Source organism: Prionailurus bengalensis, chromosome B4, assembly GCF_016509475.1.
Source record: "Prionailurus bengalensis isolate Pbe53 chromosome B4, Fcat_Pben_1.1_paternal_pri, whole genome shotgun sequence".
Lineage (NCBI taxonomy): Eukaryota > Metazoa > Chordata > Mammalia > Carnivora > Felidae > Prionailurus > Prionailurus bengalensis.
Genome location: NC_057358.1, coordinates 75,604,332 through 75,620,535, shown reverse-complemented (window position 1 = coordinate 75,620,535; position 16,204 = coordinate 75,604,332). Strand labels below are relative to the sequence as shown.

Here is a 16,204-nt window from a genome sequence, read left to right as displayed (position 1 = left end):
CCCTATGGGATATTATCTACCTCATTTTACAGACAAGGAAACTGAGTTCAGAGAAGTTAGTTAACGTGCCCAAGGTCACACAGCTAGAAAGCGATAGAATCTGGAAACAAATCCAGGTAGCCAGACTCCAGAACATGCACTTTTTTTTTTTTAAACTGCTATCCTATCCTTTGAGGCAACAAATATCATGATCCCTATTTTGTAAATGAGGAAATAGAAAAGTCAGAGTGTTATATAACTTGCACAAGACCATACGGCTAGTACGTAATGGAGTCAGTATTCAAACTGGGTCTCAATGTCAACTATAATCCCATGGGCTCCTTATTGCTAGCCATGTTGTACCTAAATAGGAGACTCTACCTGTGGTCCTTACTACAACGTAGTCCCTCTGTCTGTATCTCCAAAGATACATGTTTGTGAAAGAACTAGCAAGGCAGGACAAAGCATATGAGCATCCTTTAAGCGAATGTCTTTTTTTTTTTTAATGTTTATTTATTTATTTTGAGAGAGAGAGAGGGAGAGAGAGAATCCCAAGCAGGTTCTGCGCTGTCAATACAAAGTCCAACGTGGGGCTCGATCTTATGAACTGTGAGATCACGACCTGTGACGAAATGAAGACTCCAGACACTTAACCAACTGAGCCACCCAGGCACCCCTAAGTGCAATGTCTTACATGTGTCATGAGAAAGTTGTGCACAAGCACTAGGGGAACTCTGGCACTATGAACTTGAACAAACTTCATCATCTTTCTGGGTCTCAATTTACTCGTCTTTAAAGAAGAGCAGTAGCCTAGAAGTTAGGGGAAGACCATGGATTCTGAAGTTAAATGAACCTGGAGTTGAATGCTGGCTTCATTCTTTTAACTGTGTTGCCATTGAAGGCATAATTAATCAGTAAAATGATGGTAATACCCGCCTCATACTGTTATGAGGAATAAGTAAAATAAGTAATATAAGTTAAGTGACCAGCACAGAGTTGGGCACTCTATTGAGTATTCTCAGTAAACACTAGTAGCTGCTGCTCTTAAAGTCTACACCTTTGGTCTGTTAGTTTAAGTTCCATTCTGTGAGTGGAGAGCCCTCCAGTGTTCACTGCATGCATTACATCTACTAGATCTCAGACCTCCTTTCCCTTCCGATCTTTCTTTTAGGGTAAAAGTGGTTAAGTGCAAGGCTGCAGAGTTCTAAGAGCAGAAACGCTTTTCTTCCGGGGTTACTTTGGGCCATTGTGGGTGATGTTCAGGGTTTTAGAATTGTTTGAGTCTATCCTGAGGCTCTGTTTGAAGAGAACTGAACATACATTCAGAGGGAAAAGCCAGACCTACAGCCACATGGTACTGAAACCAAAAGGCTGATGATGGGAAAGTGGGAAGGAAGAGGACATTAGACACTGATACCTATCTAAACCGTCCTCTATAGAAGTGGCAAGGTTTGGGGTTTCTTTTGGGGGTGGGGGAAAAGTGGGGCTGGTGAATTAAGAACCACAAGAGCAAAGAGAAACGAAGTAAACATACAATTTGGGGTAAAGAAAACTCTGTGGCTCTGAGTCAGGGCGGGGGTGGGGGCGCTAGGTGGAAGAAAGAAGCAAAATATGAAGCTAGTTCCGCTGGCCAGATTCTAAAGGGCAAGAAAAGGAGGAAGCCAGGGTCCTATTAAGAATGTTGAGAAAACAGATGCCACAGCCCAGGCAATACTGTCCTTCCGGGAGGGCTCTGTAATCCAAGTATGGACTCATTTTGAGTTGCCACAACAACTGGGTATTGTGCTGCCCGGACAAGGTTGCTAAAATGTCCTTCTAAATACCGGATAGTCCCACACAATGAATTGTCCTACCCTCAATCTGAAATACTAGGCTACTCCTGTAACCTAACCTTTAGTTTGTCTACCTGTAAAATGGGGCTAATCTATCTCACAGATTTTTTTTTTTTTTTTTTTTGTAAAAACGCTTTTCCACAAACGGTCCAGTATTTGTTACTGCAGTTGCGTGTGATAATTAAGCGCTATTGATATCTAAGGAAGCCCTTAAATTCCTTCGTCGTAAGCCACGATAGTCTAGTAAAACCAACATATTCCAGGAAGACTGCGTGGCGAGAGAACCTTTCGCTGGAAGCAAACCCACGGAAAACTCTTTCTCCCACAAACTCAGATGTTTGGCGAACCACATTGCCCAGTAGACCCCGCGGCCGGGGTTGGCCTGCGCGCGGTGCGTTATGGGATTAGTAGTTCCCAGGCCTTTAATGTCGGCCCGCGCCGCCAGGTACCAGGAACTCACCTTCCCAGCATGCCGCGCGGCCGCGGATGCATCTCGGCGACCAGGAAACGGGAAAGATGGCGACTGTTCGGCGACGTTGAGGCCGCGTTGGGCGGTTCAGACTCAGAGTGGTGAGTCCCGAACGATGGAGGCGGTTCCCAGGAGCTTGCAGAGAGGGCAAGAGTGGGGGCACGGCGATGGCCCCTGTCCCCGGGACGAGGCGGGGAAGAATGCCTCAGGGTAGGGGCATGAGCCCAGAGAGCTCTGGCGGGCTGGAGTGAAGGGGCGCGGGCCCCAGGGCGGAGTGTTGACTCCTGGAGACACAGGCCAGGTCCCTGGACGATCTTACGGGCCAGACCTTTGCCCATGAGCATAGCACCTGTGATACCCTCCATCCGACTTTATTCCTTCATGTTTTGAGTAAGCCTTGCTCCAGCCAAACTGGAACTCTGGCTTTTCTCCCAGAACCAGTCATGCTTTCCCGCCTCTGCGCCTCCTGTATTATTTCTTTTGCTAGGAATGACTTTTCCGCACCCTCAATTACACATCTTCAAATTCTACCTATACTTAAATGCTCAAGAGCCACTTCCTCTACAGATCTTTCCAAATCTTCTTTGCAAATGAAAGGAAACTTCTTTGAATTCCTATAATACTTCATCTGAGCCTTCATCTTGGTAAGTGCCACATACCCTCTATTGTTCTGTAACCTTTTTTTGGACAGGATCTTCCTAATTTCCTTTTGTAATTCAATACGGAGTCTAGCATGGTGCTTTGCATATAGTAGATGCTTGATAAATACTTAATTGGATGAAAAAGAAAATCTGCCCCTACCCTACAAGAACTGAGGAACTCAAAGACCTGGAGGTTTGCAAGGAAGGCTGCTGAGAAGCGATGAGTAGGGTGGGCCTGGTTATCTGGCCCTTGTGATAAGTAGAACCTGTAATAAAAGTTGTCTATATTGTTTCCTTATCCTCACTTCTCATTCTCTTCTAAACTCACTCCACTCAGGCTTCTACTTCCTCCATGCCATCCGAACAGCTCTTGTCAAGGTCACCAATCATCTCCATTTTTCCAAACACAAGGGTCACTCTATCTCCTAGCCTTTTTCCACTGGCACAGTTAATCACTCCCTCCGTGAGACACACTTGGCTTCTGTGATGTCATCCTTAACTTTTTTCCCTCTTTCTTAATGCTGTTGCTTTTTTCCCAGTCTTCTTCTCTGGCTCCTTTGCCTGACCTCTAAATGTTACAGTGTTCCAGAGCTCAATCCTGGTTCTCTTTTATTTCTTTCTTTAACTATAGTGCCTATTTAGGTAATACTATTTAGTGTCCCATAGCTTTAAAAGCCATGTATACAGTGATGGCTCAAATTTTTGTCTCCAGGTTCTTCTGAGTTCCAGAATTGCATTTTCAAAATGAAACTTTTGATTTTCTCTTAAGTCTCTTCCTTCCCCAGTCACTGCTGGTCACTAATGGCATCGTGAACCATTAGGTCAGTCACACCATACATTTAGGAGCTATCTTTGTGTCTCCTCTTTTCCTTTCTCCCTTCATCAGTAAGTCCTGTCTGCTTTGCCTCCAGGTATATCCTGAAGCTCACTACTTTCCATCTCCATTGCCACTTTCCTAGAACAAGCGACTGTCATCTGTTGCCTAGACTGCTGGTTCTGTTTCTACTCTTGCCTCCCTATTATTTTCTTTCAAGTCACCAAATTCTTTAAAAATGTAAAATTAGATCACATCACTTCCTGTTTAACACCCTTTAAGGTTCCTGTTGTTGTTAGGTTGAAATCCAGGTTCCTTTACCCGGGCCCAAAACACATTTCCACGATCTCACTCCAGCCTCTCTCCCTGAACTCACCTTAAATCAGTCTTTCCCCTGGGTCACTGTCACTCAGCCACATAAGTCTGTTTTTAATTGGCAGATATGCTGCGCTAGTTCTTACCCCAATGCCTTCGTACTCGTTGAACTTCCTACCCCATAAGATCTTTTCCCTGATCTTTGCAGCCTCTCTCTTTCCCATCATTCAAGTCTCAGCTTACATGTTACCTAAAACACTCTTTCCTGAGCCCTCTCTCACTTGTTCCTACCTCTCCCCATCATATCCACCCTGTTTTATTCTGTCTATTACTTCTCATTACTATTTGAAATTCTCTTATTCTGCCCATTATGCGCTTCATTGGAATTTCAGTGTTATGAGATCAGAGACTTTGTTTTGTTTACTGCTATATCTCTAGCAGGTAGAACAGTTTCTGGTGCTTAGTGAATATTTGCTGAGAGAATGAGTGATGTTCAGAGAAGATGCCTCTCTTCTGGGTTGTTTTCTTAGGGTTCTGAGTAGAAGAGACATAAGTATAATTGCATTATGTACTGCTATAGAACATTTAGTCATTTCTCAGACAATTGTGAGATAAGATGAAAGTGCGACTTGTTCATTTTTCTTTTCTTTACACATTCTCCTTTCTTAAAGGCATATGGCAGGAAATTACATGGAAGGGAGATTGTACGTGAAAGTCTGGGGAACTGATATTCCAACGGAACCATTTGGGGGTAAAATAAGTTCTGAGAAATGTATCCTGAGTGTTAGGAATGGATGATGATGATAGTGATGGGGTAGAGGTGGATTCAGACTTACTGTCATTTTAGCTCCTGGCTGAGGTGGATTTTGTAGTTAGAAGGACAGTTGACAGTGTGACATGGTGTTCAGTGTCCCCCCCCCCCCCCCCCCCCCAGGCAGGAGGGGAATGGAACAAACTCCTGCTCAAACCTTTCATAGGACTGGGTAGTGGTCAAGGCTCTATGAGAATCTGAGTAGGGAATGTCAGTCAGCAGTCTGTGACCTTTATTTTTTGGTACCTACCTTTCTTTCTTTTCTGAAATAATTATAGATTCACAGTAAGTTGCCAAAAAAAAAAAAAAATACATAGAGGTTCTGTGTACCCTTTACCAAAGTTTTTCCCATTGTATAATGAGAAGTACATTTCTTTTAATCTGAGTGAAAGTGAGTTTGTTTCTCCATTTAAATTTAAGTTCTCTCCATTTAAATTTAAGTTGTCCATTTAAATTTAAGTTCTCTTTTCTCCACTTACAATTTAAGAGTGTAATCCCAAATCTCAAAGGTAACTCTTTTTCCTCTTTTGAGCTTTCTTTATGAGCTCAAGGGAACTTACCTCCCTTAGCCGTTTATGCGTTGACTGATCCCAGTGGGCTGGCAGACTGCTAAGATAAGCGATACAGGATGTTTCCAGAGGTAGCTAGTACACTATGCATTCACTAACATTTCTTTTCATACTCTTACAGTTTAATTATAAAAATAAGATAACATCCGTTATATACTTTTAGAAATGAACGTATATGTATACAAAAAGGGATCACAGAGGGATGGTATAGTATAACAAATAAGAATGGGTCTCTGGAGCCAGAGTGCCTGGCACTCTGTCACCTACCACCTGTGTGTCCTCAGGCAAGTTACTTTATATACCTGAGCTTCCATTCTCTCATCTATAAAGTAGGCATTCCAGTATATCTACCTCATAGGGTTGTTTTGTGATTATATAAACAGTTTAGAGTAGTACATAGTACATAACAAGGATTTCTCTTATCCGTGACAGATGGCAGGAGAGCTGGCTGACAAAAAGGACCGTGATGCATCACCTTCCAAGGAGGAAAGAAAGCGATCTCGGACTCCTGACAGAGAACGGGATAGAGACCGGGACCGGAAGTCTTCCCCATCCAAAGACAGGAAGCGGCATCGTTCAAGGGATAGGCGTCGAGGAGGTAGCCGTTCTCGCTCCCGGTCCCGTTCCAAGTCTACAGAAAGGTAAAGTAACTTTGTATGTCTATATGGGAAGGGAGAGTACATTTCACACTTCTTCATTCTTGGTTCCTCTGATGCCTGCACTATTAGGCCACTAGTCTTTCACATATTTCTCTACACCTAGTGACCCAGCAGTTCTTAAAAGTTAAGAGGGAACTTGTAGGATGAAGGTCCAAGTGATCGAGGAAGATAGTTTCTCTGTTCACATAGACTATGGCCTGTCATTCCATTAATGCTTAGCAGTACAACTCCGATCTAGACGACTTTCTTAGAATCCCCTCATAGCTTCTCCTAGAGACACATTCCCCGATTTATAAAATGCTGCTTTGTGGAGAAAAGAGCATGAGAGGGACACCTGGGTGGCTCAGTCGGTCAAGCGTCCGACTTTGGCTCAGGTCATGATCTCATGGTTCGTGGGTTCAAGCCCCGCATTGGGCTCTGCTGACAGCTTGGAGCCTGCTTCAGATTGTGTCTTTCTCTCTGCCCCTCCTCCTCTTCTGCTTGCTCTCTCTCAAAAATAAGTAAATAAACATTTAAAAAAAAAAAAGATCATGAGAACGTTCTTAGGACTGCAGTGAACCTGGATACTCTGGAAATCTCACACGATTTCTTAAATTTGCCGTCTTTAGAGAGCGAAGGCACAAAGAACGAGAACGGGATAAGGAGCGTGATCGGAATAAGAAGGACCGAGACCGGGATAAGGATGGGCACCGACGGGACAAGGACCGGAAACGATCCAGGTACCTGAGGGAATGGGAGCGGGCCTTAGGAGAAAGCCTTCCTCTCTGCCTCTGAGCTGGCGCAGGCCCATAGCGAAGTCAGTTGTTGTGGTAGTTACTGCAGAGCTGTCATTTTTAGAAAGCACGTATCCTTAGAAACTATAACCAGTTACTGAAGCTGCAACAGTTTGAGGGTCAGTTTGTTCTTAAAAGTTAGAAATTAGTTGGAGAGGGTTACCAGCCTACAAAACAGTCCCTTAGTTCCATTGGACCATTCAGGTGTCCACCCAAGATAAACAACATGTATTTGTTGGGATAGCTTAATGCCCCAGTATCTTGACCTCTTTCCTCTGGAAACTCTGTATGCAAAGTTTTTATTAGGCTCTGAGTATGCAGGTTAGGATTCAGGGCAAAGAACACAATTCCCATAGCAAATACGGGGGTGGGGGTGTTCGAGACCTCTTGTAGATTGGGCTTGTAATAGTTGTGGGGAAAGGATCTCTGCACAGGTAGGAAGGAAGCAGGGGGAGGGAACACACAGAACAGTACCCGGAAAGGGTGGATGGTGGGGGACCTTGTCGACGAAATTCATTGTGTATTATAAATGAAGCAGGATTCTTTTTTTCTGATGCGCACCTGCTATTTGGAAGAGAGATTTTTGCCCTCAGTAGTGAAGGCAATCTGGTGAGAAGAGATTAGTCTTGGAAAGGGAGATTCAGGTAGAATGGGGCCAAGACAGGCCCATCATTAGGTTTCAGAGCAGGCAGAGTGACCAGGCCTGCAAAGGGAGCTTCAGGGCGTGATGGATGGCCATAAGCCAGTCTTGTTGAGTCATGGGAAAACTTCTATCCTCTCTGTGGCTCAGCCTGGATGAGGGCAAGATAGCGATATGGATCTTTCCCGTTTCTTTTCCTTAAAGTTTGTCTCCTGGCCGAGGAAAAGATTTTAAATCTCGGAAAGACAGAGACTCTAAGAAGGATGAAGACGATGAACATGGTGATAAGAAACCTAAGGTAAAGGAGAGGAAGGATTTCTCTCATCTTCCTCTTCAGTTCAAGTTCTACATTATAAATCTTCAAAGGGAGAGAGCCTTTATGGACTGAAGTCCTATTTTTTTTTTTTATCTTTAGGCTCAGCCATTATCCCTGGAGGAACTTCTGGCCAAGAAGAAGGCTGAGGAAGAAGCTGAGGCTAAGGTGAGAACTCGAGGGTCTGTGTTAGCTGGCCGGGCTGCTATAATAGAACGTTGCAGGCTGAGCGACATAAACAACAGAAATTAATATTGTCACAGTTCTCGAGGCTAGAAGCTGGGATCAAGGTGTCAGTAGGGTGGTTTTCTTCTGAGGCCTCTCTCCTTGGCTCGTGGGTGGATGTCTTCTGTGTCCTCACATGATCTTCCCTCTGTGCGGACATGCCCCTGGTGTCTCTCTGTGCCCAGGTTTTCTCTTACAAGAGAGGAATGGTTTAGGGTCCACTCAGAGAACTTCATTTTACCTTATCACCTCTTTTATTTATTTATTTATTTATTTATTTATTTATTTATTTATTATAAATTTTTTTTTAATGTTTATTTATTATTGAGAGACAGAGCGTAAGCAGGGGAGGGGCAGAGAGAGAGGGAGACACAGAATCGGAAGCAGGCTCCAGGCTCTGATCTGTCAGCATAGAGCCTGACCCAGAGCTCGAACCCACAAACCGCAAGATCATGACCTGAGCCGAAGTCGGACGCTTAACTGACTGAGCCACCCAGGCGCCCCTACCTTAATCACCTCTTTACAGGTTCTATCCAAATACAGTCATATTCTGAGGTACTGGGAGTTAGGGCTTCGACATACAAATTTTGAGGGGGACACAGTTCGGGCCATAGCGGGATCCTAGACCTATCTGTATTTTCCTGAAGAGGTGTAATGCCTGAGCAAATATTGTCGGGCCCTCTGCTGTCTCCTTATCAATGATGTGATCATACCCTGCTCCTAGATCCTTTGTTTACAGTTCCAATCTATTTTGTAGCCCAAGTTCCTCTCCAAAGCGGAACGAGAGGCTGAAGCCCTAAAGCGACGACAGCAGGAGGTGGAGGAGCGACAGAGGATGCTCGAAGAAGAGCGCAAGAAAAGGAAACAGTTCCAAGACTTGGGCAGGAAAATGTTGGGTTCGTTTTCCTCCCCTGTGTAGCCTTAGAAGGAGTAGGAGAGGATGGGTTGGAATTGTAGTGTCACTCAGGGGAGCCAGAAACCTGTTTGCTCTGGAGTTTGGAAGAGGGAGGGCTGGGGGAGTTGATGAGCATATCTCTGGGTTATGTCTCCATTTCCCTTGTATTGCAAATCTCCCCCTTCTCATTTGATGTCTGTCGTCCAGATCCTGTCCGTGCCCTCTTTTGTCTTGCACTGAGTTCTTCTGCAGCTTTGCTTTCCTTGGTCTGCAGAAGACCCTCAGGAACGGGAACGTCGGGAACGCAGGGAGAGGATGGAGCGGGAGACCAATGGAAATGAGGATGAGGAAGGGCGACAGAAGATCCGGGAAGAGAAGGATAAGAGCAAGGAGCTGCATGCCATTAAGGTGCAGGCCTTGGTTCTGTGCTCGTTTCCCCCGCCACACACAAGAATGAGATTTAGTTATTTGGCCATTCCGATCTCTGCATGTGAGATCTGGGTGGGCCTGGAGCTTCATGGGCTTTGCGTTCCGTCCCTGGGCAGGAGCGTTATCTGGGTGGTATCAAGAAGCGGCGCCGAACAAGGCATCTCAATGACCGCAAGTTTGTCTTCGAGTGGGACGCATCGGAGGACACGTCCATCGACTACAACCCCCTGTGAGTGGCTTCAGGCCTGTGTGCTAGGTCTTTTAAGGCAGTTCCTGGAAACAACTGGTGCTACAGAAAGAGCAGTAAGATTCCGGGGTGGGGAAATCGGTGAGCGCATAGTCAGCCAGCTCTCTGGGTGAGGAAAGACCCCAGTTACGAAGGTGTACATATTGGTTCATGTCAGTAGTCCGCCCTTCCCTCCTGCTGCTATAACAAACCCCTGTCTCCACCTCAGATACAAGGAACGGCACCAGGTGCAGTTGTTGGGGCGAGGCTTCATTGCAGGCATTGACCTGAAGCAGCAGAAACGAGAGCAGTCACGTTTCTACGGAGACCTGATGGAGAAGAGGCGGACGCTGGAAGAAAAGGAGCAGGAGGAGTGAGTGGCAGGGCTGGGGGTGGTTGGGCAGAGCCCAGAACCTACAGAAAGGAGCTGGAGGAAAGATACTGATCCCACTTGTTCCTCACGTCCCGCTCCAGGGCCAGACTCCGCAAGCTCCGTAAGAAGGAAGCCAAGCAGCGCTGGGATGATCGGCACTGGTCCCAGAAGAAGTTAGATGAGATGACGGACCGGGACTGGCGGATCTTCCGAGAGGACTACAGCATCACCACCAAAGGTGGCAAGATCCCCAATCCCATCCGGTCCTGGAAAGACTCTTCTCTGCCCCCGCACATCTTGGAGGTCATCGATAAGTGCGGGTACAAGGTAAGGAGGGACAGCTTGGCCCAGAAGACCTGATGTGTTCCCATGTTCTAGGGGATACACACTTAATTTGGGAACAGAGAGCTTTGTTCCTTTGTTCGTCTGTTTTGTTCCTCTTCTGCCAGGGAGCACTAAGGTGATGCTCTCACTTTCTGGTGGAAGTATTGGCCTTTGGTGACTGTGTTTCCTCACTGTGAACTGCTGTCCTCCTCTTGTGCTGGCCCATGTGCCCACTCTGTCAGCAGTGGCTTGGGTAGCCGGACTCCATCTGTACCCATTATTGTCTCTGGGTCACTGCAGGAACCAACACCTATCCAGCGTCAAGCAATTCCCATTGGGCTACAGAATCGTGACATCATTGGTGTGGCTGAGACCGGCAGTGGCAAGACAGCAGCCTTCCTCATCCCATTGCTCGTCTGGATCACCACTCTCCCCAAAATTGACAGGTGGGGTCGGCAGGTCCCAGTTGGGGTGGGTTTGGCTGGGTGGGAAAGGTCACAGTGGCAACTGAGCGTTTGGTTTTCTTTTTAAGTCTACAGTCAGAAGCCCCCTTCTTTAGTCTGGGTCAGATGCTAGGGAATAATTAGATCACGGTATCAAAGAGGTGTATGATTTTGTTGGCAAGGACCACTCCCTGAAGAACTTGGCTGCCCTGGAGTCTCTGATTTTTAAATGAGATCTTTGCATCCTTTTCCCACCACCCTCCCCATCTCCATAGCTGCCCTTAAGAGTGACTTTGTCTTGCTCCTGTTTGTGGTTGGATAAGAACGAAAGCTCACGGAACTGTGGGATGCCCCGTTTACCACAGGATCGAAGAGTCAGACCAAGGCCCTTATGCCATCATCCTGGCCCCCACTCGTGAGTTGGCTCAGCAGATTGAGGAAGAGACCATCAAGTTTGGGAAGCCACTGGGCATCCGCACTGTGGCTGTCATTGGCGGCATCTCCAGAGAGGACCAGGGCTTCAGGCTGCGCATGGGCTGTGAGGTTCGTTCACCTAGCGGGCAGCCAGCCCACTGTTTGAGGGTTCTCAGTTTGGGGGCCGTGTCTCTGGTTTCTGCCATAGACGTACAGTAAAGTGAAGAAAAGGACTGGTTTATATATATGTGCTGTTACTTGTCGAGAACTTAAGAACCAGGTATTGTACTGTGCGCATCATTAATTTTACCAACAACCAAATGAGAGAGGTGGTGGACCTCCGTTGTGCAGGTGAAGCTGAGGCTCAGGTCACTAACTTGCCCAAAGTCACAGCTGGCAATGAGCAGAGCTGAGACTCATACCACAGCCTTTGTTGTCACTCACCCTGCCAGACCATGTCAGTGACTTCACGTATTGGCTCCTCAAGGTAGAGGAAGAGAGCTTCCGGTAAGAAATTTGATGGAGGAATTGAGTCTTTTGCAACTTCCTGGCATAATCCCTTTGTATAATTCTCTCCATGGTTTCCCTTAGTCTCTCTTCCATCTAAGAAAGTTCCTGATTTTGCCTCTTCTGTTTGACTCCTGAGCCTTACTCAGAGACCCTGTTCATGCCTTAAAAAAATCCAAGGTGGCAACAAGCGATTCTGTGCCAGTTCTTAGGAACCTTTGCTGTCAGTCATAACTGCAGGTTGGGGTCCAAGTTCCTTAGCATTGGAGGTCTGTTGTCTGAGCGGGTGGATAGTTCACAGGAGGGAGAAGAAAGGGGTACGTGCTGCGGCTGCATATGTTTCCACTGTGCCCTCCAGATTGTGATAGCTACCCCAGGACGTCTGATTGATGTACTGGAGAACCGTTACCTTGTGCTGAGCCGCTGTACCTATGTGGTTCTGGATGAGGCAGATAGGATGATTGACATGGGCTTTGAGCCAGATGTCCAGAAGATCCTGGAGCACATGCCTGTCAGCAACCAGAAGCCGGACACGGATGAAGCTGAGGACCCTGAGAAGATGTTGGCCAACTTTGAGTCAGGAAAACATAAGTACCGCCAAGTAAGGCCGCTTCCCTAAGCTGGGAACAAGGGGCAAGTTGCCAAACCTGCTCTGAGGCCCTTCTTGCCCTGGGGGGGGCCCACGGTACATTTACCAGCATGTCCTCTGACAGTCCTGGCAGCGGAGCCATTATTGGCTTTGCCCTCGAAAATGGTTCCAAGGCATCATGCTACTCCCCACCATGGGTGCCAGCAAATGCTCTCAGCCCTTCGTGTCATCATAAGATGCAAAATACCTTGGTGAGCAGGTAGTGAGGAAAGAAGTGGGAAAGCAAAGGACACGGTTTCCTATGGCTGTTAAAGCCTACTCCATGGCTCGTTTTAGGTTCTTTAGCCCAGGCTACACTTCCTGTGGTGATGGAGGATATGGCGGTGCCTGCCTGGGCCCAGGGCTGAGCTTCCTGTTTTCACAGACAGTCATGTTCACGGCCACCATGCCCCCAGCGGTGGAGCGTCTGGCCCGGAGCTATCTGCGGCGACCTGCTGTGGTGTACATTGGCTCTGCAGGCAAGCCTCATGAACGTGTGGAACAGAAGGTCTTCCTCATGTCAGAGTCGGAAAAGAGGTATGGGGGCGGCTGAGCCTGGCAAAACATGATGGAGAAGGCGCTTTTTTCTGTATGCGGGATGATGGAGGGTGAATGTTCTGCCGTTCTAAAGAGCTGCGGTTTGCTTGTTCGGGACGCCATGGGATCGAAGGTCCTGGAATTGGTGTTGGTAGATCAGAGCGTGCGTCTCAAAGGTCTGCCTCTCATTTTTCTCCTCTGCCTCTTCTCCCCAGGAAAAAGCTGCTGGCAATCTTGGAACAAGGCTTTGATCCACCCATTATCATTTTTGTCAACCAGAAGAAGGGCTGCGATGTTTTGGCCAAATCTCTGGAGAAGATGGGGGTATGTCTGGCGAGAGAGAGCCAAGTCCGCTCTCTTTGGTGGGACTTTCTGAAAATAGAGGGCCCCTCTGAGGCTCCTCCTTTCAGTTCTGTCCCATTCTTTAACCTAGGGTTCAAGTCAGGGCCAGAGGGAAAAGGGTGGTGTGACAGGGATGAGGGAACTGGGTCTGTTGTGTGATCCCCTGTCTAGTCCTGCAAGGGCAGCCAGAGCTGCCTTGGGTCTTCCTCCAAGGGGGCCGGGCCAGGGACAGGTTTTGAGACACACATCCTGGCCGGACAGGAGGCTGTAGAATAGTAGATCAGAGTTCTTTGTGTTTATAGATGTATGGGAAAGTGGGTGGTGCGTCACGAGGGACATGGGGGATTGGTGTCCTTTACTCCTGCTACTGGTGTTTCAAGGGTCCTTAAATGTCTTGGTCCCTGCTTGCCGCCCTCATCTCAGCCTCATTCTCTCTTTGATGACTTCCTGTCTGTCTGGCTCCGCGCCACCTGCCCCCCAGTCGCTTTACCGTTAGTACTATCACTTTATTTTTACTCTCTTTCCCCTCTCACCCCAGGGCTTTACCTTTGACCTCACTCTGTCTGCCCCTGCCGCACCACACCCTGTTCTCTCCCGTCCCTTTCTTCAGCTCACCTGTTCTCTGCTTGCTTCCAGTAGCACTCGTTCTCTCCCCCTCCTCCTTCCGCGTCTGCCCTGCTGCTCTGCAGCCCTCCCTCACGGTCTCCACTCCCTTCTGTGTCTTTCCATGACCCCACTGCTCTCTTCTCACCTTGCCATTGTTCCAACAGTACAATGCTTGCACGCTGCATGGTGGAAAAGGCCAGGAGCAGCGAGAGTTTGCACTGTCCAACCTCAAGGCTGGGGCCAAGGATATTTTGGTGGCTACAGATGTGGCGGGTCGTGGTATCGACATTCAAGATGTGTCTATGGTTGTCAACTATGATATGGCCAAAAACATTGAAGGTAAGTGCGGGCGGAAGCAGCTTCCATCCAGGTAAAGGGGGCCTCCTTGTCTCATTCCACTTGAAGCCGGAGGCTCTTGCTGCCATTCCTCACAGCTCCAAGTCTGGGATTGCTTGTCCCGGTGGGAAGAGCTCTGCTTTTTATCTCCCATGGGTTTTGTCCCAGCACCCAGGACAGCTCTGTCTCCGGGGTGTGGGCCGCTTTCAGTCTGGGTGTGGCAGGTTGATCCCCATCGTTAGTGGTGGAGAGGGCACTGTGGGCGCCGCGGGGGTCAGGCCGCGTGGGGGGGGCGGCGGGGTATTGACTGCCCTCGGAGGTGTGTTGGGGTGGGGGGCGCCTTTAGAAGTGAGGCCCGGTACCCTCGGTGGCACTCCTCCCCTTCCCCAGATTACATCCACCGCATTGGTCGCACGGGACGAGCTGGCAAGAGCGGTGTGGCCATCACCTTCCTCACCAAAGAGGACTCCGCTGTGTTCTATGAGCTGAAGCAAGCCATCCTGGAGAGCCCGGTGTCCTCCTGCCCCCCAGAGCTAGCCAACCACCCAGATGCCCAGCACAAGCCAGGCACCATCCTCACCAAGAAGCGCCGGGAAGAGACCATCTTTGCCTGACACGGCACCCTTGCCGTCAGTTTAAGGGCATGTTCTTGAAGCCTTTTCTTCGGGACCCTTACATCTCTTTCCAGGTCCTCACTCTTATGGGGCCTTAGGAAACAATCAGACTCCTCGGCCCAAACCCTCAGGTCTGAAGGCCCGAGCGTGGGGCTGCAGAAGGAGAGGAAACTGCTATAGGCGGCAGGGAGAACAAAGGACACAGATTCTGGCCTGGCTCTGCCCCTCTGGAGGGCTTTGGGATTGCACTGGGCCATCAGCTCTTGCCAGTCGTGGGGGCAGCCGGTTGGCACTGCCTCACAGACTGAACAAAAACCTGGCCGCCACGACGGTACCTCTTCGGCTCGGACTTGACTGCAGAAGCTGCAGCAGTGTCATTGCCCTAGGTGACCCCAGGGGATCTGGCACTGTGAGGATTATGGACCTTGGACTCTGTCATTTTGACAGCCGTTTGCCCTTTTGGATTATAAAACAAGTTGAGAGCCTTTAGAGCTGTGCACGGCCCCTGTGCCAAGGGGTGCTGTGCACTCTGGGCATCCCTCACCCAGGGAATTTTTTTAGTAGCTGTGGGGACAGGGTGAGCTGGCTGTGTCCATCTTGAAGTCACTGAGTGAAATTTCTGTTTTTTATTCTCTGAGAAGATGAGTTTGTATGTTCTGAGAATAAACACATGAAGATGAAGGCTGTGTCTGATTCCAGCTACAAGCATCTCCTGGGTTTTCCCTGCTGCCACGGGAGATAGGAGGACAGCATTGGGCGCGGTGGGCTGACTTGGGAGATGAAAGAAAATCGCATCCAGAGAAGCTCCTGGGGCCTCAGCTGAGAGCCTGAATCTACAGGCGGCCAGTTGAGGGGAGATGGAAGGGCCGCAGGGTTGGAGTGCATCTTGCCTGCCTGCTGTAGCCTCCCTTAACTTGTAGTCCTGCCTGCCCGCGCGCCCTCTGGGGAGCTTTGCACAAGGGTGACAATGGAGAGCGGTTGTGCCACACCGGCAGGTGGGGCCCAGTTGTGGCCTGTTGTGGTGTGCCAGCGGCTGGATGGCACTCAGTCTTCAGCAGCTTTGCTGGTGGGTCCCTGGTGGCTGAGCCCGCTGCTCACGAGAGGGGTGGAGACGGGCACTAGGGGCATCAAAGAGCGATGAGCTGGGGCCCACGGAGCGAGGCTGTGGGGAGGGGGCTGCAGAGCTGGGCAAGCGCCTGGAGTTCAAATTGCAAATACTCTTGGGTCTTTTCGACCCGAGGCAGGGATGGTGTAAGGCTGTGACTAAGCCTTTTCTTCCTCACCTCCCAGAATAGGTCCCTTCTGTGCTGCTGAATGTTTTCCTCCTGGTACCTGGGCATGAGGGGGCTGCCCGGGAGTGCAGTCCTTCCCGCAGCTCTGTCCTCGTGCCCTTCCCACTCAGCGGGTCCTTTGTGAGAGAAAGGAGGCCGGGATACTTCTCTCTTCTAGACTTGGCCTGCGCCGTGAGGAACCTGGCCACCTGAGCCGGC

General features: G+C 48.8%; 1 protein-coding gene across 2 annotated transcripts; it reads left to right on the top strand.

The window, feature by feature from the left end:
* Positions 1 to 2,254: 2,254 nt before the first annotated feature.
* Positions 2,255 to 15,395, top strand: DDX23 (DEAD-box helicase 23). Of its 2 annotated transcripts, XM_043561767.1 has the most exons (18): positions 2,286 to 2,381; positions 2,848 to 2,924; positions 5,863 to 6,071; positions 6,698 to 6,808; positions 7,707 to 7,800; positions 7,918 to 7,983; positions 8,798 to 8,936; positions 9,210 to 9,343; positions 9,481 to 9,593; positions 9,820 to 9,963; positions 10,065 to 10,290; positions 10,588 to 10,733; positions 11,096 to 11,273; positions 12,010 to 12,252; positions 12,665 to 12,816; positions 13,032 to 13,140; positions 13,929 to 14,103; positions 14,491 to 15,395. In XM_043561767.1, the coding sequence occupies exons 3-18, from the start codon at positions 5,863 to 5,865 to the stop codon at positions 14,712 to 14,714; spliced, it is 2,463 nt and encodes an 820-aa protein (XP_043417702.1). In that variant the 5' UTR covers positions 2,286 to 2,381; positions 2,848 to 2,924; the 3' UTR covers positions 14,715 to 15,395. The 2 variants fall into 2 exon arrangements, with proteins under 2 accessions (XP_043417701.1, XP_043417702.1); XM_043561766.1 differs by lacking the exon at positions 2,848 to 2,924 and having other exon boundaries at positions 2,255 to 2,381.
* The last annotated feature ends 809 nt before the right edge of the window (positions 15,396 to 16,204 follow it).